The sequence below is a fragment of the Hippocampus comes genome, unplaced genomic scaffold, assembly GCF_001891065.2.
Source record: "Hippocampus comes isolate QL1 unplaced genomic scaffold, H_comes_QL1_v1.1 scaffold487, whole genome shotgun sequence".
Classification (NCBI taxonomy): Eukaryota; Metazoa; Chordata; class Actinopteri; order Syngnathiformes; family Syngnathidae; genus Hippocampus; species Hippocampus comes.
Window position 1 is genome coordinate 332,201 of NW_017805352.1, and position 26,722 is coordinate 358,922.

General features: G+C 44.1%; 1 protein-coding gene across 2 annotated transcripts in view; it reads left to right on the forward strand.

The window, feature by feature from the left end:
* nrp1a (neuropilin 1a) overlaps positions 1–26,722 on the forward strand; it is a 51,426-nt gene that overhangs the window by 20,931 nt on the left and 3,773 nt on the right. Inside the window, exons 5-13 of one of the 2 annotated variants that reach the window (XM_019871869.1) lie at positions 5,250–5,477; positions 6,632–6,787; positions 8,800–8,966; positions 16,756–16,911; positions 18,782–18,926; positions 21,604–21,935; positions 22,862–23,006; positions 25,091–25,201; positions 25,817–25,867. In XM_019871869.1, the coding sequence (XP_019727428.1) occupies positions 5,250–5,477; positions 6,632–6,787; positions 8,800–8,966; positions 16,756–16,911; positions 18,782–18,926; positions 21,604–21,935; positions 22,862–23,006; positions 25,091–25,201; positions 25,817–25,867 (1,491 nt within the window). The remainder of the gene's footprint in view (positions 1–5,249; positions 5,478–6,631; positions 6,788–8,799; positions 8,967–16,755; positions 16,912–18,781; positions 18,927–21,603; positions 21,936–22,861; positions 23,007–25,090; positions 25,202–25,816; positions 25,868–26,722) is intronic. The other variant, XM_019871870.1, reaches the window with a different exon arrangement.

Here is a 26,722-nt window from a genome sequence, read left to right on the forward strand (position 1 = left end):
ACGTTACCCACCATGGAAAAGACGGTTGGAGGCTAAGATCAAGGTGCGTGTGCGTGTGCGTGTGCGTGTGTGCGTGCATGTTTGTGTGTCGCCACCACAGCAACGCAGCTGGTGGAGTGTAGGTCCATTTACAAGATCAAAGTGACACTCCACCCCACCAAATGGAAGCTCATCCGCGCACACACAGCCTGATCCCCCCTTCAACGCAGCTGGTGGAGTGTAGGTCCATTTACAAGATCAAAGTGACACTCCACCCCACCAAATGGAAGCTCATCCGCGCACACACAGCCTGATCCCCCCTTGATAGACCAGTAAAATCCGCAACATTCTTCCGTTGATTAGCGTGGTATTTTCCAGACCCATCTATCATCATAGATTTGAATTTGAAGTGTATAAGGGGCCTGGTGGTGACGGTGATGTAACAACAGAACACGTACTTAGGGAGTTGAGGACACATGAGGACTATTCCATCAATGAGTCTCCACAGCGAGAGCCAGATGAACAATTCCAGAGGGGAATTGCACTGACAAATAATTTTTGAAGAGAAGATAACACTTTCCATCACTCACTGGGCGGCACCAACTGCTGGATCTGTTGGGCCTGCCCCAGATAGTTGACCAAAACCCTCATTATGCTATGAATAGACTCCATGTTTTGACTACTGCGGTGCAGGGGAGCCAAGAATGAGGCCCCGAGATCAATTAAGTGTGCGGTTCCTTTGACGGAGACAGAGAGCCAAGCAGAGCGAGGGATACAAAGCTAGCTGATTAGGACGTCTTATCAACAAGCGGAGCATTAGCTGGGAAAACATTGTGTTGGCAAACACATGTAACGTTAATGATGATGCACAGATGATCTGATAATGAAGGAATTGCCAACTTATGCGTGCCAAGAAAGTCGCATACAAAGAATGCAGGGCGTTTATTACAATGATTAAAGGCCCGTGATCACGCAATGTCAAGCCCCGGGACTGGCACCGCCTTTTGTCACGCTTTTAACGCAACCAAAGAGTGAAGCTAAACATACCCTCAAAAGAAAAATATGTAAACACACTTCACTTGAGGATCACGTGCCAAGCTATACAGAAATGTTTACATGAGCTGCTGTAGCCCAACTATAGTCGATGTAAATACATGTTCACAAATACCTCAAGTATACAAACACCGGCACACCTGGCCTTCATCACGGGGAGGCTGTCGAGTGTCGAAATTGGAAGAAAGCAGGTTGTTTCGCAGTGCTCTCTGGTCGGTTCCTCGTCCGCCTCTCATCCAATCCAACCACCTTAATTAGCACGGGCTATTTAGTTTATAGCCTGTAAATTGGCAGGCACACTCCACTGGAAACAGAAAGGAAGTGCCACATGGTAGAGGAAGTTAAATAATCTTCGTCTGACAAACAGAAATGAAGGTGAGCTGATTAGATTTGTGTTTCCTGATGGAATCTGCAGTAAGTAATAGACTTGCGAGAAATTAAGAGGATGGATAATGGCAGGACCGGAAAGCTGTTTCCAAGTCATTATTATTCAACAATGTCGTGCGATTTGAGGGGAAGTGTCGTTGAAAACATTTCTTTGCAATAAAATTGTCTTTGTGTCTCCACTAGTTTAAACACGGGATTCTGATTCATATTCTGTTTGCTGAATAAGAGTGAGAGAAATCAGAAAAATTAATCTCAGGGTGCGGCCATTTTGCTAGTCGCTGTCGACTGAAAATGATTTCACCTGGCTCAGGTAATGACCGTCACGGCCCACCTGTTTTCTGGGTTTGGTCATGTGATGTTTGTGAGCTGACCTCTTAAATGCGTTACTTGACTTTCCCTTTAAGCATCCACTGGAGTGTGTTTAAGCCTAAAGTATATTAAACATATTACACTAGATTGATGGTAAATATTCAGCGTTACGTAACTATCCCTTGTAAAACAAGCCCCAAGTTAACTATCAAAGGAAATAGACGGCTCTGTCGAAACGAGGCTGCACTCACTTGAACCAACCCAAAAAAGGCAAACAAAAATAAGGTTTTTATCGTTTCAATGATTTATGCGTTGCAAAATCATGTTCCTCCTTTATGAGACAAAGTGTTTTAGATCAAATCTCCTTAAATCTGCAAGTGTTTCTGAAATGTGAGCATGCTGGCTCGACATATGTTTTCCTTTAACAGCTTGGCAGTTTGCATAGAGCCACATCAAGGCTGGCTGCGGGCCCATTCAAGTGGGCGAGGTGGCTTCGATACTGCCATTGAAGACCAACCCCCACACCCCCCCCCCCAACCACATTCAAGCTCATCGTTGCTATTACTCAGAAGCATGACTAAGTCCGCTGCAGGCCTGTCTGACAAAAATCCTATCTTTCAACAATAAAATAGACCTGATTGCAAATTCCCGCTTTATTACCCATTGGCAGTCGGGGTGCTTTTACTTGCACGCACCTGTAAAAACACACTCAAGGTGGGTGCATGTGTGTGTCTCTCGGGTGGGGCTCAGAGGGGGCAAATATAGCAAACGTAGCTTTCACGGACGACACGCCCAAATGCCACAGGTCACATCTGGCACAGAGACATGCTGTCATCATGCGCACACAAAGAGACGCTTGCTTCGTGGAAATATATAAATATATCAAAGACCGTTTGGGAGACCGCAGCTATTTAGCGCAAGCCCCTTCCCCATTCAGCAGCGTCATCCCCCATTTTATCGGACCAGGCAGGGGTGACATAGCAGACACGGCAAAGATGCTTTAAGGCATTTTAAATGCTGTGTCAGAACCAAAATATGTTAAAGCTCATGTGAGTTCATTTCCCATCCTGGTTAGTGTGAGAGACTGTAGGAGGGTCCGAACAAAATGATGATAGAAGGGAAACGGTTCCAGGGGGTCGGGAACTAGGCTAATGGTCAGGCAGAGAACCGAATAGACGGTAACCCGTTTTCTTTGACTTAGCAGCTCACAATGCCCTCGTGATGTTATTAACGAGTGACCAAGGAACACGAGAGACAAACTAATGGAAACAAAGAAGAACAAAAAGACAGCTGCCTCTTTTCCACTTTTTCCACTGTCTGACGATACGCCTTGCAGCTCTGTGTAAACTAAACACAGACGTAAGAAGGTCCCATGGAATGTTACGCTCTTTTTTTCATGGGAGTAAAAACGCTGTGCTCATTGTCTGCAAATGGGACAGCGAGAACAGTCGAATTACTGCCTCATTATAGAATGCGAAGCCAGCCATTTCAGGCAAAAGAGCCATATTTGGTCATGTAGTCACAATCTTTATTGTAACACACATATACTGCTAAACAGGGAATACAGATCATGATATTAGTATATTGTATTATAATGGCATATCATACATATTGCCTCAAGTCAAACAGCCCCAAGGTTGTTCATTAAGCTTATATTATACATTTTACAATACAGTTTTTTTTCTTTTGCTTTGTTTTGTGATGACTCTCCACAAGTGTATCCGCCATATCACTTATGTTTCTACAGATTGACAATACGTCGCGTTTTTTTTACCCCTCAGGGAGCAATTGAGAACATTAGTGTGTGACTTTAAACACATCAATAATTATTTGTTATCTTGAAGTCTGGCAGGGTCTGAAATCTGACGACAATCAAATAGCATTTGACAGGCATATTTGTCTTTTTTTTTGTGTGTGTGTGTCAACAAATTCTAATCACTCAGAGAATGGGCCTGAGTGACATTTGTTTACTCCCCTACCCAGCACAGACGGCTTTCTTCAATGGGAAGCTAAAAGAATCCATTACTGCAAGCAATAAATGTTGTAGACCTCTGGTTGGGTTGGAGGTTGTCACCCAGCATTACTTCTTTTCTTCTTATTTCCTGTCATAAAGTGCAGTTTATTTAAAAGCAGCAGTAGGACTACTGTGGCCAAACTGTCTGCTTTGTCTCCGATGTGATGACACATCTGTGTGTGCGTGTTGCTCTGCCTGAGTCAGTCCTCACAAATTCCCTTTCTGTTGCTTATTTTGACCCCGCGGGTGAATTCCGCCAGGAGAGATACAAACATCTTGGGTGATAAAACAAGCAGACGCTGAGTCAGTTGGGAGGAGGGAGCGTTGACTCGGCTGACAACAGGATATACATTTCCTGTGATGCTGCCAGTCATCACGGCTCTCTGGACTGATGGTGTCGCAGGAAAGAGCGACTGTACTATCAAGCAGACAACAATACAAAACATCCCGGGTGGAATTTTTGTGCTTTCCCTCTTTTGGGGGGCATGTTAGCCACACAACAGCAAGCTCACAACCACTAAGGTTCCCATAAACGGTGGTTTTTTTTTTTTTTTTACTACTGTGATTAATATAAAGTGATGGCTGTAAATGGCTGCAAATGGGCTTTTGATAAGCATCTGGAAGTAGCTAACAGCTCAACGACGATGTGCTTTACAATTTACACAAAGTATTTCTATTATTCTAGTCCCCAAATCTGTGAAATTATTGTCACCCACTGTTTTCAAGTGGGCACACTTTCACTGCTGCTCGAAATGTCAGCCCTCTAAAATGCTCCTCATCGGGGCTTTCAACTTCAATGAAGAGCAAATCGACATGGTTCTCCCTTTAATTTCCCAATGAGTGGACAGGCTGAAGCGGGACTGATGGACGGAATTTGTGGCCCAGCGTGATGCCTGAGAGGAAAAAGCAGTTTACCGCATTCTCTTCAGCTGCGGCAAATGTAGCCTGCTGGTTTTTATCGAGCCACCGCCCCCCCGAAAAAAAATCCTTGCAATTATGTTTTTGGTCAACCCCTTCTGCAGCCATCATGCAGGCTGTCAGACTAGTGGGAAAATGATGTTATCCTGGGCACATTTCTGCCACTAAAAGCTCCAAATGATTGGTCTGGATGACACATGACTGTGTGCTTGTGTGAAGCAGGGTCATTGAGAATTTGCATTAGCGCCTCCGCTGAGAAAATTTTCCCTTCTAACTTCATCTGTCACTCCTTCAAAAGTTTCCTGTGGCTGTCAGTGCCTTTTTTGCTTGCTGCTGATTTCTGAACTTCATTTCATGCTCAACCAAGGCTCATGCGGGATATGTGTCAATGGTCAGACATTAAGCACTTTCAACTGTGACGAAATATTTTGACATGAAGCTTTGTCAAATCGTGGCTTCGAGTTGGAATATTGATGTGGTTCTGCTTCTTTCTAATTTACCACAAAATAACAATCAATGAGCAAATACCAATCTCCTTGACTGAATTTGTAATTGACCATGAAGCATTTCTTCCCGTTCTTTCTTGCAGGTCCCGAATGCTCTCGGAATTTCACCTCCAATAGCGGTGTCATCAAATCACCAGGCTTTCCAGAAAAGTACCCCAACAACCTGGACTGTACTTTTATGATATTTGCCCCGAGGATGTCAGAAATTATCTTGGAATTCGAGAGCTTTGAGCTGGAACCCGACCCAACACCTCCAACCGGTGTGTTCTGCCGTTACGACCGGCTGGAAATCTGGGATGGCTTTCCTGGAGGTGAGCTTTTCTCTTCACAGCCCTCGGGAGTAAATGTACTTGGATTGTAGCGCTTATTTTTTTGTTTGTGTCATTTGTGACAAATTTTAAACTTTTTAGCTATATGCGTATGCAGGCAGTTATGAAGATGAATCTGGGCCGTCACGGTGTGCTCCCTAAAATCCCTTGGGCCTGGCCTTTGCCTTTTGTCCATCAGATAGGGAGGGGCGTGTTGGGATGACAGCCGGCTGCAGGGGGGTTGAACTGACACTCGCCACTGATCACAGCATTCGTAATCATAGATAAGCCACAGGTCTCAGCACAGCAATACCGGTGCATTCCAACAAAGGTGCACGGATCACAGCGCACGGGGCAAGGTCATCGCGTTTGCCATCGCCTCCCTCTACTGCTAACATTCTCGCCTCTATGCTGTCCATTCTTCTCACTCTGCTTGGTGAGGCTTCATTGCTTTGTCTTATACACTTCCTTTTTTGTTGTGTCCGCCCAGTCTGAATTTGTTGGTCCTCCTTCGCAAAAATGAATCGGACGTTGTTTTTTTTTTTTTTTTGGTTCACCTTATGCGCTAACAGCATTCAGAAAAGGGTTGCCTGATCGGCAAGGTGTGATGTATTTTCCAGCCAGCAAATAAACAGCGATCACAGGAACCTCACCTCACTATGCTTGATCACATGTTGTGATTCGAATAAAGGCGCTGTGATGTCACCAATCTTGGAAGGAGAGAGTAAACCTTCTTCATGGATAATAACTTTAGCTGATGGAAATGAAGCCTGTTGTAATGACTAAACGGGAACAGGACGATCAAAATTTGAGCTGCTGGTTTTAAAGTCTCTACCACCTGTTGGTGGCAGGAAACGGCGTGGACTGAGCCCCACTCAGAGAACGTTGGTTTACATTCAAGCATTTTGGTTACTTATGTATTTTCTTAAACTAAAATACAATGCGTTCAGCGGTTCTGAGGATGTCTTATGGTCCATTAGTTAAAGATAGCCAAGGAGTACAGGGTTTACCTCACAATGACTGCTGGCAAAACACTGCGATTTTGTCACTGGGCTCACTGAAAATGATTTTTGTGACATGACTGTGGTGAACAAATAAGACAGTTGAGCTCCAGTCCAGTCTTTGCCTGAAGCTTCCCCATTAATTTCTCCCTTTAGTTGGACCATACATTGGGCGGTACTGTGGACAGAACACACCAGGAAGAATCATCTCTTACACCGGCATCCTGGCACTTACAATCAACACAGACAGTGCCATTGCCAAGGAGGGTTTTTCTGCCAACTTCACGGTCATCGAAAGGACCGTTCCAGAGGGTGAGTTGGCATAAACACACGTAGAAAAAAAAGGAAACACCCGGATGTCAGAAGCCACAGAAGCACAGGCACAATTAGGAATCTCATCGATTGCAGTTCCAGAAAACTAACTGCCAAAGGAAACTTACAAAAATAAAGCAGCCACTGACGATGCAGCTGGTCCATTATTTGACAGAGACTTAATTAACAACCTTTTTTCTTTTTTCAATAAACACCTCGTTTTTCTTTATTTGTGGAATGCGTTTTACAAGTAATAAATTAACACGCAGCAGGCCAAGACGTGACCCAAAATGTGGATTCTCCACTTCGTAGACACACACACACACACACACACACACACACACACACACACACGTCTGATGTTTTAACATGGGGCATCAGTCACTGGGTGTGACCTTCCGACCCCATTGTGCAAAAACGCTCCAACTAAACATTTCATTAAGAAAGACAGGGCAGTCAGGAGTCATAAATCTGTCCAGAGGCTAAAGACCACCCTTTACACACACACGCACACACACAAAGTGTGCCTTTGACTAGCACAGGAGATGTCTGACATTCAACAAATCTACTAATAATCTCCAAAGGGTTTAGTCTCACCCTGAGGGGAGACACACACACTACAACCATTAGAATGTTGTCCTGATGTCACTCTTTGCAGCTTTCCCCCCCAAGCTATTTGAGTTGCTCCAATCACAAATCTAAATTTGACAGATTACAGATTGACTTTTTCATATGGACGATATGGTAGAACATCTGACTTTATTATCTTGATGCGATGGGCCTAGACAAGCCTCCCTTTTCTGTGGCTTCTTGGTAACAGCAGCGGTTGAATGGAAATAGCTGAAAGTCATTGATGAAGGTGATAAGGTGACAAAAGGCAAGGCCTTTCTCAGACTCTTAACCCTTCAGATCACATTTATCACATTCGGTGCCTGTAATCCCACGCTATGCGATGCTTGACAGCTCACCTGATCAGGTTTTGCCAGTGGTGACAAACAAGTGTCTCTTTGTGTGACTGCCAGCCAATAGGCTGCATGACCGAATGGATGGAATGTCAGTTTGACAAAACCGGACAGAGAATTTTTTTTTTTTTTTTTTTCAACGGATGGAATGTCAGTTGGACAAAACCGGACAGAGAATTTTTTGTTTGTTTGATTTTTTTTTTTTTTTTTTTTTTTTTTTTTTTTTTTTTTTTTTTTTATCTCTCTCTCATCTCGTCACACTGAGATGCTAACATGCTCGAGCACGTATTTGCATGAAGAAAAATTTGGAAGTACCGAAACGCAAATAGGCAGAAGCTAGTAACTGTATGTAGCCATGGTGACACGTGGAGAGGTCCTCTGTTTTGGCCGGCCATTACAATGGCGCCTCCTGTCGAGGTGTCAGCGTGTCTGACCTCCCGGGGTTAGCTGAGTCGACCGCAACCTGACCCAGCGGAATCTGTAACCTCAGAGCCTGGCATGTCTGGAAACGGCTGCCCCGTGTCAACGCAAAACAACATAAACCATCTCGGAACTTGGGTGGTGGGTCATTTTGATTGTGATTTACAACCCCAAGATACAAGTAGTAAATTCACCTAAATTCTCCCAAGAGACTAAATCAAATCCAATAATGGCGTGTTCAGAAAAAAAAAAAGGAAAAAGTCCCACAGATGAGGGAAGCAGATCCTCCCCGAAAAGGAATAAAAAAGTGGCATGAAAGTCATTTTAAAGCATGAAAAAGACTTAAACTTAGCTTGCACTGAATATTTTATGGAGACATTTTTACTTCTTAATGCAGAACACTTTCAACCTGCATCCATTAAAACCAGGGGAGAATGAAAACAGAAAGGATTTACTGAAGCATCCTTGATGTGGAGTTCTTTTCCGGACGGCAGCACTCAGTGCCTGTTATGTCGCATCCTCCTCCCCAGAGAACTGGGAGACACTGAAAACATATGCTCGATCTATTGTGTGGCAGCAAGACGCTTAGCCTCTCCCCTTTTCATCATTTTGCCAAACTCCCTTTCTCAGACTTTGATTGCAGTGACCCCTTGGGAATGGAATCGGGTGAGATAACATCCGACCAAATCGTGGCCTCGTCCCAGTACAACCCCAGCTGGTCTCCGGAGCGTTCCAGACTCAACTACTACGAGAATGCGTGGACGCCTGCACAGGACTCAAACAAGGAATGGATACAGGTAACCAAAGGCATCATCTAAGAAGTACAAAAAAAAAAAACCAATCATCCATCCATTTCCACACATTATAATTGATTAAAGGACACCGTCATCTTAAAATGTTGTTTGCCGCGCCAAACAAAGCAGAGCTGACCTGCATTTGTCAGCCAGTCTCATGGAATTTAGTTGTTACGTATCTCTTTGATAAGACCTGAAAGCATGGTTAAAAGTCGGCTAAGAGTCCTGCTGGACCAGACTTCAGTCCAAATGAATATTTGATTTTAGCTTTCTCAGACTGTTGTAAAAAAAACATAATAGGTACTTATAAGGATGCAACTCCTGGTCACTCTCTTTTGTACATGTTGTAATACAATATGAAATACCATGACCATAAACCCTGTGCACACCGAGTAGCTCATTTTGGTGCAAAATAGCTTATCTAAATAATTCTTCACCACTTTGTTGGGGTTCCAAGTGCAGTAATTTGGTGTGGTAATGTAAGGGTGTGCATAAGTTCTCTTCAAGACAAGAAGTCTAAAACGGCACTCAACATTGGGACAACATATTCCTCTTGTTTGAGTTCATTGGAAGGTTATCTATACTTTGACCAAATGGTATGCTAACACGTCTGCTTGCACGGCTGAGGCAACCACTGCCGCTTTTGTGGTGGAAGCTAAATCCAGAGAGGAGTTCCTAAACTGTACGAAGCAAAGCTGAAGCAAATGACATCCTGTAGTGGAAAGGAGTTTCAGTGGTCCAGCATTAAGACATAATAGGGTGTCATCAAGCCATAGCTTTTCTTCGATACAGATTTAATGCTTTTTTAATGCACAACAAGAGGCATTTGGGGCATAAAAGCTGTTTACTTACCCACGTTTTCTCATGTCTCCCTGCCCCACTTATTAATTTCTTCGTTTCTCGGTAACAACAGTCTGTTAAAGGATGTTGGGATTTGGAAAGCGCATCTTTCTTATCCATACATTGTGGCAGCCTTCCTAGCCATACAGACAAATAGCCTCCCTTTATCTTATTTTATTTTATAGATTTTTGTCTGTCGGCTTGTCTGCGCAACAATCATTATTCGCACGGGAGCTCTATGTAAAGACAAAGACTATCATCCAGCCCTGGATGGAAATAAATCGTGGACCAAGTCACAGCACAAGCAACCTTCGGTGACTGAGCCGGAGCGCTACCTAGATGCAAATGGGGCCTGCTTGATTTATTATCTGAAGTCCCTTCAGGCCTTGTAAATTCCCAGACTGTTTTTCTTTTCCTTCCATTTGTTTCAGCACTCTCCGCTTCATTGCTGAAAAGTTTGGTCCCAGCATATTCCTGAGGGGATGAATAATAGAGCCAACCGCAAGCCAAATATTTACTTGCGTAGAGTCATAAGCAAGCTTTCCCTTTATTATTGCAGTGAAAATATTGTCTTGGGATCCCATGGTGCTCCTTCAGACTAATTTAATCAGCGAGAGAACATGTATGTGTGCCGCTTGCTGTGCTTTCTCCCATACATGCGTCCTTTTTTCTTTTTTTTTTTTTTTGCCCTTACGGTAATGATTGTTAGATTTTTCCCACATATTCTAAAAAAAAAATTCCCTGTTTTTTTAGAGCTCTGCTTCCATTTCCATTGTGTGTGTATAAAGATTTTGTCTTTATTTTATTGAAATGAATGGTGGCATAATGCTTTGTGTGGTGTTTACTTTGGGCTCCCGATATGAACACCACAAACAAACGAGCATCGCTGGTCAACATGAAGAATCAAGACAGTTCCGAAGGCACGAGGCTTTTTAGCTGTGGTCGCTAAGGATGCCAGCCGTTTCTTGAACACGATCCCAACGTGGCTCTCTTCCAGCGGAAAGACCCCCCCCCCCACCCCCATAATGATTTGTTGTCACTCGAGATTCTCCTTGTTATTCAGTATTGATCCGATTGAAAATTTGATTTGGCAGTAAAATGTGGATATGAAACTGGACGCACTCTAATGGGCTTGCTCGGTTCCCCGATACTAATCTGATCCAAAGCCTTCTAATGTCAGAGCGAACGAAAGGGCCAAGTCTGTGGTTTCCATGTCATTTGTGCCGTCTGAGGAGTGTGTAGCACTTGCGCCCAGCACTTTGAGCACCAGGCCAATTATCACAAGTGGTATTAAAAGAGTGGAATTCGTCATTCTGCTTTCAATAAGTCGGTCTGTGGCGGCGCAACAAGCTCGGGTCCCCTCGCGGCACGCGCAAATCATCTCAGTGCACCACGAGATGCGTCACATGCACTCATTATTTATTTCACTATCATTCCCCGGCTGCGGTTTGTGGCAAACACTTTTATAATTCATGACAGGTGACCTTTTGCCGGATGCTCTGCTTTTTGACTACTTTTGCTTGTTGTCATCGGTGTTCACGCTGTCTCCTTCTGACACAAGAAAAGGTTCGTAATTAGATTATCGTCGTGTAGTTTGGGGACCCAGTGCTGACTTAGTCATATCATTAATCAGCGGTTTGCTGTACACAGAGATAAGCAGATGTCCTTTGAGTGGGTTTGTGACTCGGGATAGTAAAGACGCAGGTGATAATCCTTCCAAACAAGCCTTTTCTTTTTTTCATTTGTTTGCGCTCGCTCTTTTCCGCCTTCACTCGTCAACCCACTTCTTATCCCTCATGAAAATTCAAGTCTGCACGAGGAGCATGAAGGTGGGAGATTTGTGCATATCATCCTCCTGTATGAGCCACTCTGTTCTTTGAAGCCTAAGAGGATGAACAGCAGGATCCTCCGCGGCAGGTTGAAATGAAAATGAATTAGCCTGCACCCCAGACTCCCCGGCTTAGGGCCTGATCATCGGCTTTATGAAGTCAGGGTAGCGCCAGAAGGAAAACTTGATTAACACTTAGCTTTGTCAAGAAAACACCCGGCATTTGCACATTGTCGATCAGAGCACGGTGGCCCGAGAACTAAGGGGGAGCATAATGGGGGTGGAGGGGGGGGGGGGGGACTAAGGAGCTGGAAGCATATGAGAGAGAAAGGATCTGATGGCCGCAAAGAGTCACCGGAGTGTCAGAATGATTCAATGAGAGCAGGACCGGGTCGCTGTCAGGCAGCTGCCATTGATTGCAGGCACACACAACATGAATAATTAACGCTGTCTTGGAGAGAGCCCAACTGTCGATACTTAAAAGCCTTTTTATTGAACAACTCACAATGGCAACATTATATACCCAGAAGCATATGTGCCAGACAGTAAGTTAGCTTTTTTTCTTTGCTTTCTGAGTCACATCTATAATTTATTCTTCAATAGTTCCGTCTATTGACGACAATTGTTTATTCTAGCGCACTCTAGCTATTATTTTTATCGGTATTTGTGTATTTATTTCTATTCACACACCCAAACGGTTAAATATGAAAGGAGACAATGACACTAACTTGCTTCTCGTTTTCTGGAGTGATCGCAAATTTGGTTTACTCAGAATGTACATTTACAGTCTCGGATGTGATACACGTCTAAATGTGGTGTCCAAGATCCTTGAACTGTTTGATAAAATTGACGTGTGTTTCCTCAGGGATTGACAGTTATCGAGATTCCCCGTTTAGCCATATCTGCTTTTGGTGAGCCAAGGATACTGTTTTGCCCCACTCCGTCCTTTATGTCATTTATGGTTTCTCAAATGAAGACAAATTATATCACATTATAAAATGAACAGAGGAATAAACGGCAGTTTGTCTGTTGATTAAGTGCAGACATAAAAAGAGGCTGCAAGTGAGCTCATCAACCTCCTCATCACTTTAGCGTACAAATGGAAACCGAGTTGGCTACCTCACTGCTTCCCTGCTTCCCGCTCTAAAATGGAATAATCAATCAAGGGATGCAAAATCCCACTTGAAGGAGAGATGCTAAAACCTGGACTCAAAATTATACCAAAAAGATATTGCATGATATGATAAAAAGAAACAGTTGCTTGGTAGAAATTCAGATCATAATTCTTGTCATGATCTCTGAATGGTTACTCGCATGAATAATCTGGGCCTGACTCATCAAACATCTGCCAGACATGACATATACCTCCAGGTTGCCTCTCTTTCCTGTCCAATGGCCCATGTCATTGTTTCATAATCATGACTCAGAGCTGTGGTCATGCACGCAGATGTGTCAGGGGTGGTCGTAACAATGGAGCCCGAGCAACGATTGAAAATGACGGTGGCCTAAAAATTAGACATCCGGAAGCTTTGACCTCACCAACCATTCCATGAAGTCAACGTGGACAATCAAAGGAGAGCTGAGTCAGAAAATATTCTACATTCACGGAGATAAGAATCCTCTTTTAAGAGAGTCTGTTACTGTTGTTATTGTTTGCGGTGGTGTGGACTGCGTCACACTGAGATAGAGTGACTTTAGAATATTTCCCTTATTTAGCCACATGAGCGTAAATTATTCCATTACGATGAGAACAGTATTGCGGCGGCTCTTAAAAGTAAATTCTACCGACATCGCCAATGAAGCGCTAAGTGTAATACATGCACAGGTTCCCCACAAAAAAGACAAATTTGCGAGTAATATTACCTGTTGTGAGACTAATTATTTCCCTCTGCGTGAGGAAATGAGATCATCAGCGCAATGAATGGAACATATACATAATTTAATGTCCCCAAAAAGGTGCCGTGTCTAAAAATAAACCCTCATCACGTCAAGTGAATATTGTGATAAATGGGAGGTTGTGGGGGTGGCCCATGGGTCCTGCAGTCCTTATTTATTCAAGAAGATGTTATTATGGAGCGACAGGATACCCCAAAACAAGGAACACTTGCTGTTCTGTCGAAGAAATTTGCAAACCAGCTGCTCAAAGCTCGTTAAAAGAAGCACTATGAGGCAAAACACATGCTGACGGCATGTTAGCTCACCAAAGAATCATCATATTTTTCTTATTATCACAAAAATGATGATGATGATGATGATTATTATTATTATGAAGATAAAGCCCCACAAACTGGTTTGCATTCAGTGGAAGGTCAGAACTTTGATGAGTGTATTTGAGCCTTCCAGGGCCATCAAGTATTTCCAGAGGTTTTGTTCTATCTGCGTCTACCAGCTGGTCTTTGCTGCTCTCCTTCCGATTTCTGAGGTTGCCGTTTTTCAGAGGGGGCTAAAAATCACTTATTCACCCAGCGTTCCCATCACAAACATGTTCCCCAACATTGAACCGGAGGGTTTTTAAAAAAGTATTTGACAGTACAACCCCCCCCCCCCCACCCCCAACCCTACAGCTCAGACTGCTGATTTCTTGGCAGTTCAATTATAAACCAATCAAGCATAGAGAGGTATATTGTAAAAAAAAATTGTTGACCTTTTTTTTTCTTTTACATCAATTTGACCAGCTCTTCACACTGCATTCACGCAACAGTGATTAAGCTTCGGTTAAAATACATATTGTGCAGCTTGAGTAATGGCGAGAGTCTTCACTCGCACAGCTGCCAGTGCTCTTGAAGTATCATTTTGTAATTATTGCTTCGTTCAAACGCATCGAAAGAAACCATTCAAGAATGTCATCTGGATTTCAATGTTTTTGATCGACGTCATCACAAGCCTAAGCGCAACGCATTTGTCTTCCTCTCTTTCTGGTTGCAATACTTCACACTGACTTAAGAGTTTGCCTTAAATCTTCATTATTACAAAGGAGTCTTGAGGTCACGCAGAAAGAATACAAATCAAATTGTTTAAGCCAGAGTAATTTCCTTTTGATGACTCGCTGTGTTCTTGCCACGCGTCTTTATTTGTCTTGACAATATGCGGGCTGTGATTGTGGACATCTTTCACGCTGTTGCATTTGCCGAGTTCCAAAACGTCGCCACAATGGCTCGATTCGGGTCACTTTTCACTGCTCCTTGTGAAATGAGTCACTCACGAATGTGATTTAGCCTTTCAAGGCTCGAAGCTGTGCGCCGCAAGTCATTTCTGAATGTTCATGAATGTTTTATACATCAAGATCACTTTGTGCGATCCACAGGCTGGCGTAACTGCTGACAGAACGTTCACTCATTATGTTGGTCTGTTTGTTGTTGCTGTGGCCTCTGGGCTGCGGAATGCAAGCGCCCAGTCGGGCAGTCTTCTGCTCCTGACCTATGTAACCTTGGTCTGTTAGCGCAACCGCTACCTTGTTGTTCTTCCTCTAACAAGTATCCATTAATAAATCATGCTTGGCCCATTATCCAGGCCCCTACTGTCTGACAGTCTATATGAAAGTGATCCACTCTCGACCTCACCGCGTCCATCTTTTGCGTCCAACTCAGTCTTCCAGGAAAATGATTTGTAAAGCTTTAGAAAGTGCTGTTGTATTAAAAACTAAACATAGCTATAACTCTTTCACTTTCTGTTACCAGCTCTTGATCTTGTGTGATTCAACAGACTGTAAATTGTTGATGGCATTTGGCGATTTGCAACAAACACTCGCAAACGTATCTTGGCTCTCTCATATACTTGGAGATGAGAGACTAGAGAGACATGTTCTTTTTTTTCTCCAGCTCTAAATGCATCAAGGACCGTTTGATCGATGACTAAATAAAAGAGGCTCAAGTGCCACCGTGCTTGTCGATGGCCTTAGCTTTCATTTTAGTATGCAGAAAGCTTTGAATAAGTATGAGCAAACTCTCTTGTGCATCTGCGCCCCTGGAACCAGTCCTAAATGAAGGGTTCCATTTTGGTCCTTATTTTTATTTTTTGCTACACTCACATGCAATCACCAAAATGTACATTCGTAGTTGTATGAAAGATTCAAAGCAGACTCTCCCATCACGCTCTGGAAACCGGTTGCCCCGTGCCCAAACGTACTGCTCCGCTATTTTAGTCGCATCTGAATGCAATTACTCCTCATTAATGTCTGCTCAATCTATCAAAGTAGAGTTGGAGCTTTTTAAGTAAGCGTCTTTAAACCGGGCATTATTTAAAAACCTTCCAGTTGGCACACCACTGCCACTCAGTTGTGGGTGAAGGGGTTGTCCTGACATTTGTCTCCATTTTAGTCATTGGGTAGTGGATTAGCTCTCGCTGATTACTTCATGATTGTGGATCCAAAAATGCACAGTTCGACCATAAGCCGAGTGTATCGCTCATTACAAGCAATGTAGGCATCAGCAATACAACAAAAAACAAACAAACAAACAAAAAATACACGGATGTCCTTGCCACATAAACAGACGCCAAATGACTTCCATAAGGGTTTGTGTGGTCTTCCTTTCCTGAAAGTCACGGTCGTGACATGGTTGTGATCATTCCTGATGCTCGACAGGCACACAACCAAGATTCTTTTTAGGGTCTGAAGCAAGTCAATTACTAACCTTGGTGAACACCAGCTCTGCAAATGTAAACATGTGACAAATATATAAAGAGCAGACATCTAGCACAAACACACTCTCTCTCTCTCTGGCCGATCCCACATTGTAAATTATAAAACAGCCCATCGGTGGGTTAAAGTTCATGATTACTTCATAAAGGCACTAGGAGGCTTGATATTTGTTATTCAATCTCTATTTCTTCCTTTCTTATTGGTGAATTTGGATTTGATCTGATTGTAAAGATTACATTTCTATCCAATATGTTTGTGACATACACATCAGGAAATGAAGTTGTCATCCCGAGTCTTTTTCATTAATTCAGAGGTATTGTCATGACATGTTATTAAATTCCAGGTAACAACCGTGGCTAGAAAAAAATGGGCACCCTCTGAACATACAAAAAGACCTCTTGCCATTCTTGCGACAATCGCGAAAATATGTTCGATTATGGTCCTATTAAATGCTTTGCCGTTTGTTCTGATCCTGCACTTCTCAGGTGGACCTTGGGTTCTTACGGTTCATCTCAGCCATCGGTACACAGGGTGCAGTTTCCCAGGAGACCCGCAGGACTTATTTTGTCAAGTCCTACAAAGTAGACGTCAGTTCAAATGGGGAAGACTGGATCACGCTCAAGGAGGGCTCGAAACAAAAGGTAACGAGTTTTCCTCAAAGGTATCAATTTTGATATGAGCATTACAAACATGTCATGATAATGTTTTGCGTCCTCCGGCATTTTTTCAATTATCTGCAGAACATCCTCCAGATGTTGACAGTACCACAATAGCATTGCAGAATAAAAGTAGTTTATTTTTGTGACTTGTCTGCGAGGGCCAAGTCATAGATACCGGCAACATTTGGAATATCCCGGCTCAAGAAGACCAGCTGATTTGAATTATGGTTTGCTGCGTGTTGCCTTCGAATGCCACAAAATGGGAAATACCCTGTCATATATGCTCTAACGTGCAATTATACACTCTGCTCAGTGTGGCCACCTAGCCACTGCGTGTGTGTCAGCGGTCGACTTTTACTGAGCATGCTCGTAGTATCTGTAGCCACCGGGGAGATTTTCCAAGGAATGCCGCCTCTGTTTGTGTTCAGCTCCCTTCAACTTGTACAAGGGACAGCAATGACAAAAGACTTGTCAAACAACAATTTAATGGAATGCTTGTTGAGGATGTCATGTTTGAGCAGCTGGGATAGGCGGATCCCGGAGAGCAAAACTGACAGGGAGAGGAAGAGAGGAATGGTATGCTCGGCCGGAGCCTGGTATCCATTGATTGCTGATCAGCACGGCAGGTTTTGTCCATCTGGATGCATCCGCCAAAGTGGGTGTCCACAGGGTCACCGAGGCATGTTTGACGTGTAAATACTGTGGAAGCGACGCTTTCTCAAGAGCAACGGGGGCATCTAAACCACCATGTTTGTGCACACAGACCGCCGGGTTTGCTTCCTTTTCGTCCTCTCTTAAGTACACTGACCCTTGTGTGTAAAGTGCTGGTCGCAAGGTGCCACAGTCACACTCAACCATTTTTTTTTCCTCCGTATCCTAAAGTGCTTCTGTTACAGAATAGGCACCATTTACCGCCTGCTGAAGTTGCAGATTTGTATTCACCAAAAAAAACAACTTTACACTTAGCAAGCTGAGTGGAAGACTGATGACATTTACGGCAGTTCATGACTGTAACTCGGCCCCTTTGTTGCGAGTCCTTGAGTGACATGTTTGGCAGCGTTCGGAAGGACACTGCATGGGCGAATGACTCTGCCCTTGCATCATGTTTTCGGTCATGTCAAATTACCTCATCTGTCCACCCTGCTCTTCCCTGCTCGATTCCTCTCTACACTATAAGCCTTGAGTTCAGGAGGTCGAGGAGTTGTATGGCTAATATTCAATTACCCTGACTGAACTCTGATGGACAATTCAGAGTTGTGTGGTCAGCCTCCTCGTAAAGTCACTGAATGCTCCACTGTGACGTTGTCTGCGCCATTCCTGACCTTTAAACAAGACACTGCAGTAAAACATCCACAGATTTGGATCAAGAGTACACAAAAGGGGCATCTTTGGTCAATTTTGTGCCGTTAGTGTTGCAAATACTTCCTCGGGTTTCCCAGGCCAGAGCACACATGTGGTGCGCAGGAGACAGGAGAACTATTTATGAGCCGCCTAAGTTTCAAACATAACAGTGCTACCATAGCCACTTGGTGTCATGTGGATGTTCACTTTAAACATACTAATCACTCAACAATCATCATTTGATGACTTTAAATATGTATACCGTTATGTGACAATCATTGACATATTTACAACATATCCGTCAAGTCAAAATATATCTCGAACAGTATTTTTGTAGAATTATTGGTAGTCATTGTTTTTTTTGGAGGGGGAGCTAATTGATAGTGAGGCTTTTGGATGATGATGACATTACCCTCAATTTGGTTCCTTGTCCAATGCGCCGTAAATTATACCAAAGGGGTAATTTCAGCCAGTGCAGCCAGTGATTTTCTTCACTCTTTCTGCCTCTCAGGTTTTCCAAGGCAACGCCAACCCAACAGACATCGCCAAGACGATGATGCCCAAACCCACTCTGACGCGCTTCATCCGCATCCGTCCAGTTACCTGGGAAACGGGCATTGCGCTTCGCTTTGAAGTGTATGGATGTAAGATATCAGGTTAGTGCAGTTCCGAATCATCCGTGACCGACTTGCATACAAACATGCAAAAGCTCCTCTGCTGTGTTTGTTCTTAAAGCTTAGAATGTGAAGCTCTACATACCCTAGTTGTGGTGATCTTATCAACCTACTTCGTCTTTTTCAATTTGTTAATTGCTGTGCTCGTGTAGAATCATAATAGCTACATTAATTTGAGGTCCAGCGTCCTTGCTTATCTGCCATACGGAAAGATACAATAGGTCGGTGTGAGACGGTCCTTTATAACATGGAAGCAGTTCTTGTTCGGAGATCAGCTATTCATGTTATCTTGTGTTTCGATGTACTTCATAAAATATAAATGCCGCTAACAGCTGGCAGACAGAGGGGTGGGCGTGATGTGGTCCAATCCCTCCTGCTGTTTCTGTTCTCAGCGTCCTCTTTAGCTACAGTCTGGTTTCTTTTGCAGAGCTTTGATTTTGGCAAAAAACCCTCTTGTGCCGTTGGCCTATTTTGTTGCTGTTATTTATTTTAATGTTCCTGGCAGTGTATATGTCTCAGTGGCTGGCTTTCATATGCGCTCAGGCACATCTGCTGGTAACTATTGTGAGTGTGTGCCGTAATCAGTTTTCATGTAGCATTTGCACGTTACTCGGGGCAAAATAAAAGGCTTTTCAGTTACAGGTACCTTGGCCAAAACAAGGTTGAAGATTGACTTTATATTGATCGGCAGAACATGAGTGGCTGTTTATGTGATTGCAGAGTGCATTGTGGGTATATCAGTGTTGCAGCTGCGTTGCCTGTTTTTCGGGAACGTAACCAAGCCACGGCACGGACCGAGTAAACACATCACAAGACTGAAGTCACCACAGGGCCTCTGAGATGACGTCAGCACCCCTGGGTGCTCAGAAGACACTGCCAGCTCGACTGCATTAGTACAGCACATGTGGCGGCATCGGAGCTGCGAGGCTCTTGCGGCCCTGCATAAAACTATGACTCACTCTCGTCTATTTGAGGTTAACAATTTCTGATAGCAGAGCTTGCTCGAGGAACTAAAAATATAGCCGAGTGCGGTGAACTAAGCCTGTTAGTGCATCCTTCGTTTTTAGGTTCAAATATACACTTGAAACACAGGCGTGTGTTATTTATTTGAGAGACAAGTCAAACGTCAGAAGTGGTGATGCCTTATCATAAAGTCTCGGCTAGTTATTAATATTATGAATCTCCAACCGGCTGTTCGTAAACACAAAACACTTTATAAATATAGCCTATGTGATGAACCACTGAGGCTCCACCCGAACCCAAAATAGGGCCCACGAAGCTGCGGATCTCCATCTCGGCAAGCAATTTGTTCCTCTGGTTTTGCCAGTGGCACATAGTATGTCACCAGGGAGGCTTCAGCTAAATTCCATCTAAACAACCCCAGAAGCCCGAGAAAGTGTGAATAAAATTGATGCAGATAGACTCTAGGCACACACAGCGACCCGAAACTCTCCTACCATTCTCCTGCTTCCAAGACCATCCTGAGCCGGTTATCGGCAGTGATTGCTGAGTCCCTACGGAGACCGTCTTGAGCTCCCATTTGGACATTTCTACCAAGAGATGACAGAACCAGGGATCTCTCTCACGGCTCTGCATAGGAGCTGCTTTTAGATGACCAGAGAAAGTCTGAATGAAGCCTTGTTCTCCAAGTCTTTTTCTCGTTTTTCCCAGACGCAGCCGTGCTGCTTAGTTGTGCTGCAGCACAGAGCGCACGTTGTCTCCGACAGACACAGAAGATATATAATAACGTATGGATATATTCCTCTGTGGGAGTCAGATGTGTCACAAAAGGCCCCTGCCTCGGCATGCGGGGACATGCTGGAGGTCAGGAGCATATGGGCAGAAGGAGTTTTTTATTACCGTGTACAACACGCTACTAAGTAAGGTTCTCTGTATCCTTCTTTTGTGTCATGTAAATGGGAACGATATGATGGCATATGTCACATGAGGGAACTGTATCTTTTGCTCTAAAGATTAAAAAAAAAAAAAAATGAATGTAGGACCACGGTATACAGCACACTGTTAATACACCACAGCAAAACTCAGGAGTACACAAGTGCATTGTTAGGGATGATCAGGGCCATCTGATTGGGAAGCAATTGTTTGCATTTGAAAAGAAACAAAAGATCCACAGATATGTTTTCAGATGAACTTCTGCCGTGTAGAGTATAAATATGTGCACAAAGAAAGGATGAGTGGATGAAAGACATTCCAGCAGATGTCTGCTGCGGCGAAGCAGAAGGTAGATGAGCGGGCCGCAGATGAAAGACAGTGTTTTGTTTTGTTTTGTTTTGTTTTTGTGTGTGTGTGTGTGAGATTACACGGGAATCTGTGGAAAAAGGCGAGAGATGAGAAATGAAAAGAAATAGTGCCCCCCCGAATGCAGGAAGTGGAAGCACCGATGGAGTGGAGGGTTTTTAATTTGCTGCCTGCAGACAAGCGCCTCAGGGTGAGAAAATTAGTATGCATGAGATCATTGGACAGGAAGAGAATAGTCACATCACAAAGAAGGTGTCCTCACAATGACTGACTATTACCGTTAGCCCTGCACAAACTTGAACCACCCAGAGTAAACCTTGAAACATGGGCCCCATTTTCTTTTTCCAATACTTTCACTCAAAAGAAAATCCACATTTTGGTTTTGTTTTTCCTCTCTTAGAGTACCCATGCTCGGGCATGCTTGGCATGGTGTCGGGCCTGATCACCGACAACCAAATCACAGCATCATCTCACACCGACCGGAGCTGGGTGCCGGACAACGCCCGTCTACTGACGAGCCGGACGGGTTGGACCCTGCTGCCTCAGCCCCAGCCTTTCACCAGGGAATGGCTCCAAGTGGACCTGGGGGAGGAGAAAGTGGTGAAGGGATTGATCATTCAGGGAGGGAAGCACCGTGAGAACAAAGTCTTCATGAAGAAGTTCCGCCTTGGCCACAGCAATAACGGGTCTGACTGGAGAATGGTTCTGGACACCAACGGAAACAAGCCAAAGGTACAGTGTATGATGAGTTATATGAAAAATACGTTCTTAGATATAGGGAGGGGGTGATGGGGGGGGGTGTACACGTACAGCTTGGGAAAAATAGATTGAACGTCCTTTAATTAGTCCTCTGGGCTACAGTTGAACAAATGCTACTTTGAAGGAAACGCAATCCATTTTAACTCATTCATTCCCAGCTATTCTCGGAACCCTTCTTTACCCGACCACCTGAAAAATATTTAAATGCACAAAGACGTACCTGCGATTGAATGCTTCCATTCTTCAAAAAAAAAAAAAAAAAACGGCAAAAAACATGCTCGCCGTCAAATGAGTTCAGGGCACGTAGATCAAGCTCATTAGTCCAAATTAAAATGACTGTAACTCAAGTTCGCCGCTTTGTCTGTGTTTCTTGAGTCAATGTGAGCAAGTTTCTGTCATGACTTGAATCAATTGAGGATCAGTACCAAGAGTTATTCCCACTGCTCTTTCCCTTTTAGTATTCCGCACAACACGCACAGTTCGACTCTTTCAGTGGAAGCGAGAAACTTCACCTGAGGAGAGGTTGAAGGGAGTGTGGAGGAAGGGGGAGGCACAAAGGGAGGAGAGCTTATCCATCATACTGGAGAAACTGAAGATTTATTTTGCAGCATCACTGCATGTACAGTCCATGCAAAAAAATTTAAAAAAATAAAAAATCACAATTACAATGCAGCCCATTGTTACAAGATACACTCACTGGAAACTTTTTCCCCCCACCCCCAACTCTTGCGGGAAGGTTTTGTATCCCTCTCAATGTCGTAGTTCGATCTTCGATGTCCTTGCTCCTCTTCCCGGGGGTGTGTGAAATTCAGCATTAATTAACCGTCAGAGACGTATTGATTTTCCAGCTACCCTGTGTTTATTTCTGCTCTTGTTTTTCATTTTTGTCTGTCTGCCAGATTTTCGAAGGAAATAGCAACTATGACACTCCTGAGTTGAGGACAGTGGAACCCCTACTGACCCGCTTCATCCGAATCTACCCTGACAGGGCTACCGCTACTGGAATGGGCCTGCGACTTGAGCTCCTGGGTTGTGATATTGAAGGTAAACAAACCTTCAAATTGCAGTCGATCCAAACTGCGCATTTTCAGCTCGGTTGCGTGAAGTGCAAATAGTGCAAGTCGCAATATTACCTTTATCCAAGCGAGAAACATATTTTCAGCCATGATGATGACTCCCCTACAAGCAGTAATGACATTGCCACCAAGAGCGGTAAAGTGCCACTGACGGTGAAAGCTTTTCCCACTCATGCTAATGACGTTTCCAGCTGTGCTAAGGTTTCACGGTAATGACGCTTTCACTCGTCGTGACCTTATCTTTCACATCCACACTCCGTAAGTACCATAGGTGCACTTGTGACCTGTGTCTTATTTCACATATTTCAAGTACATGTTTTAATTTCTCTGTTAAAAATCACACAGGTGAGCCATCTATCATCCTGACTAATATCGAGACGATAAGTGGCTATGTGTCTTAGCCGCAGTTATTTCAAGGTGTGCATGAAGGCTCCTTCCGGTGATCCCACAGCTGTGCGGCTTCTGTTCTGTATTCCCAAGAGGGACACTTGTCTTGTCTCCCAGTTTCATCAAAGCTTCCCCCATTGCTCGTCACTTCTTGGGGAGGGATCAAATAGACGCCCACCTGGCCCAGCTGGATTATAGCAGCCTGGCATCCATCAAACTCTTCCGAGATCCTGCGCGTTCTTTGTTCTTTTCAAGGGCCGCACGCATTTTCTTTCTGTTATCTTTACATTTACCTCTATTTTTTTTCCTGCCATTCTCCAAGCTGATAACACAGAACCAGCTTAGCAATATAATGTGCAGCAGGCTCGGCCTAAATGGATTTACATATTGAATTTCAGGGAAGCCCATTGCATCGTAAGCCTCATTGACTCCCAACAGCAGCTTTAGTCAGATGATAATGCTTGTTTTCAGTGTTAATGCAAAACACACACACAGACACACACACACACACACGTGCACACATTTGCACAGACATACAGACACACTCAGACACACAATAATCTCGACCAAACATGTAGTACCAGTCATGTACACAGGTGCAGTTTTGTGTGTGTGTGTGTGTGTGTGTGTGTGTGTGTGTGTGTGTGTGTGTGTGTGTGTGTGTGTGTGTGTGTGTGCGAGCGCGAGCGCGCAACTCTTAAGCAGAAGGGCTAAATCCTCATTTCAGTGAGAGGCTCCCCTGATGCAGCAATGACCCCATTTCTGACCTTCTCCACCCTGAATCTGACAGGGGCTGATCTGCCTCATATTTCATCTAACGGAAGAATAGGATGCACACACACACACACACACACACACACACACACACACACACACACACACACATGCAACACATTCATGCAGGGAGTTTACTTCAATTTATCTGTGTCTGTCTTTATCTATACTTCCCATCTTCTCTCCTTCTCCTCTTTCCTCCCTCTTGTAATAGTGAGATCCATTCATTATACTACGGTATGTGTTTCTCCAATGTAGTCAGCGTAGACACACACAGACGCACGCGCACACACACTTACACATTGGACGGTTGTGTAGCATAGAAGGAAGCGTGGCTCTGGAGTCTTAGCCACATCAGAGTGTCACAGGATCGTAATGACAGGCTGCCATGGCTGTTTGGGGCCCTGCCAATAGCCATCGGAAACCCTGTTCTATGTCTTGGAGCTTCAAACACGCTTTTGGTTCCACTCGACTTATAAAAGACACCTACCAAGGTAGATATGCACAGAAGGATTGCTATAAATGGCATCGTTAATAACACAGGCCAAGGACTGTAATTCAGAATCCAGAGGAATAATGGCAATGGATTTGTATTTCTATTGCAGATGGTCAGTATTTTCACTGAAAAATCCTAACATGGAAACACGAAGTGGGATGGTTCAGTTGAGCTTGTTTGTAACCGTTTATAATGGTTAACCGTTATCGGGATTGCATTTCCACTGATGCAGTGGCGATGGGGATGACCAGTAGAATGGAAGCGCTACATCCTTTTAGCGCAAGTGCTGTTGGTACCCGGTAAAAGGCTATCGCCACCCCCACCCTCCAAAAAAACCCAACAACATTATATTAAACATGAAATCAATCACGTGGTCTTTGCTTTGTTTGCCGCAGCTCCCACAGTCCCTCCTTCCACGATTCTTCCCACCGCTTCCCCGTCAGACGAGTGCGACGATGACCAAGCAAACTGCCACAGTGGCACAGGTGATGACTACGATATCACAGGTGCTAACTTCGCCTACATGAGACTGCAACTCCCCCCGCCCCCAGTCCCCACCTTTCTTCACCGGAGTATGCTCATACCTCATTAATTTAAAGTCCCTTTTCCTGCTCTCAACCACAGTTCATTTGACCTGAGTCCCCCAGCCTTGCAAATACACATGCATGCACCGAAGTGCGCCGTTTGGCTTGTTACAACCCTGACAGCACCCGCTTTGTAATTCCCACCTCAAGAACTCTTTGTCCCTTCCTAATGCAAACCGAAAGCAGAGGACGGTTCCACCTATGCGCCACGCACACATCGGCTTCAAATCTTTTCAATCCTTTTAACGCTCATGCACCTTCCCTCAAGTCCTTTAACCACTCATGCCTATTGGCCTCATTTCCCGCTACACCCCAGTAATGCACTGAGCCTTCACTGCTGCCTGCACTCGCCATCAACCTGCAGTCTCCAACGAAGAGCATGACACCCCTGTCTCAGCCATGTGTTGAGGGGGTTGTTACAAAAGTAACTGTAGACTTTGTCGCATCCAGCATGGATCCAAATAGTGCATGGGAACGGAATAAAGGTTGGCTGACGGCTTCATTTGGCCAACCGTCCTCACATTTTTGTTGTTGCAGGTGGCACAACAATGCCAGAGACCACAACGGCCGCAGCGGATATCGGCCCAGGTCAGTTTCTATACGACTGTGGATTCCATGATTTACCACAAAATATATTTTAAACCGATTGTGCTGTGCCACCACGGGCAAATATTTACCCACTCCTGGTTTGTTGTGTATTAATTTCTATTCTTTTTTTTTATCGTGCCTCATAAAATCCTCCCTCCACTGATGTATGTGTGTTATTAAAGTTGATGATAAGCCTCTCAGAGTCCCATGCTGAGGCAGGATGTGTGATGCAAAGATGATTAGCGCTGGTGCTCTGTTGCTGCCTCAGCATAATCACTAATCACTGGGCTGGCACAGACATGCACATACCGCGATCGTCAAACAGGATAGCACACTGCAGGTGTGGTCAACTGAAGATGCTTTCTTTCTTCTGTTGAATATAATTTGAAAAGGATTTGCAAATCATTGTATTCTGTTTTTAGTCACGTTTGACACAGTTGCCCAAATTAATTGAAATTGGCGAAGGCCTTCGATAACGTCTCAACCATCTTTCTGAATCCAGTTTTAACGAAACACCAACACAAGGACACCCACATATTTTCTGGCCTCTAGGGAACCTTTTTCAATGTGTGGCATGTGTTCATGAAGAATGCCATTGTTGGAAAGAGGCCCCTGCACTGTGACCATAGTTGTCTGCAAACCTCAAGTCCCTGCTCTCATTAAAATCCACACGTCTCTGTGGGTAGCTCCTATTGAACGTCGCTTTCAAATAGACAGCATGCCAGCAACTCATTTGTCCCCTTGTCCCCCGTTGTTATCCACATTCTGACGGACCTGTTTAAAAAAAAGAAATATATATATATATATATATATATATATATACATATACAGTATACATATATATACAGTATACAC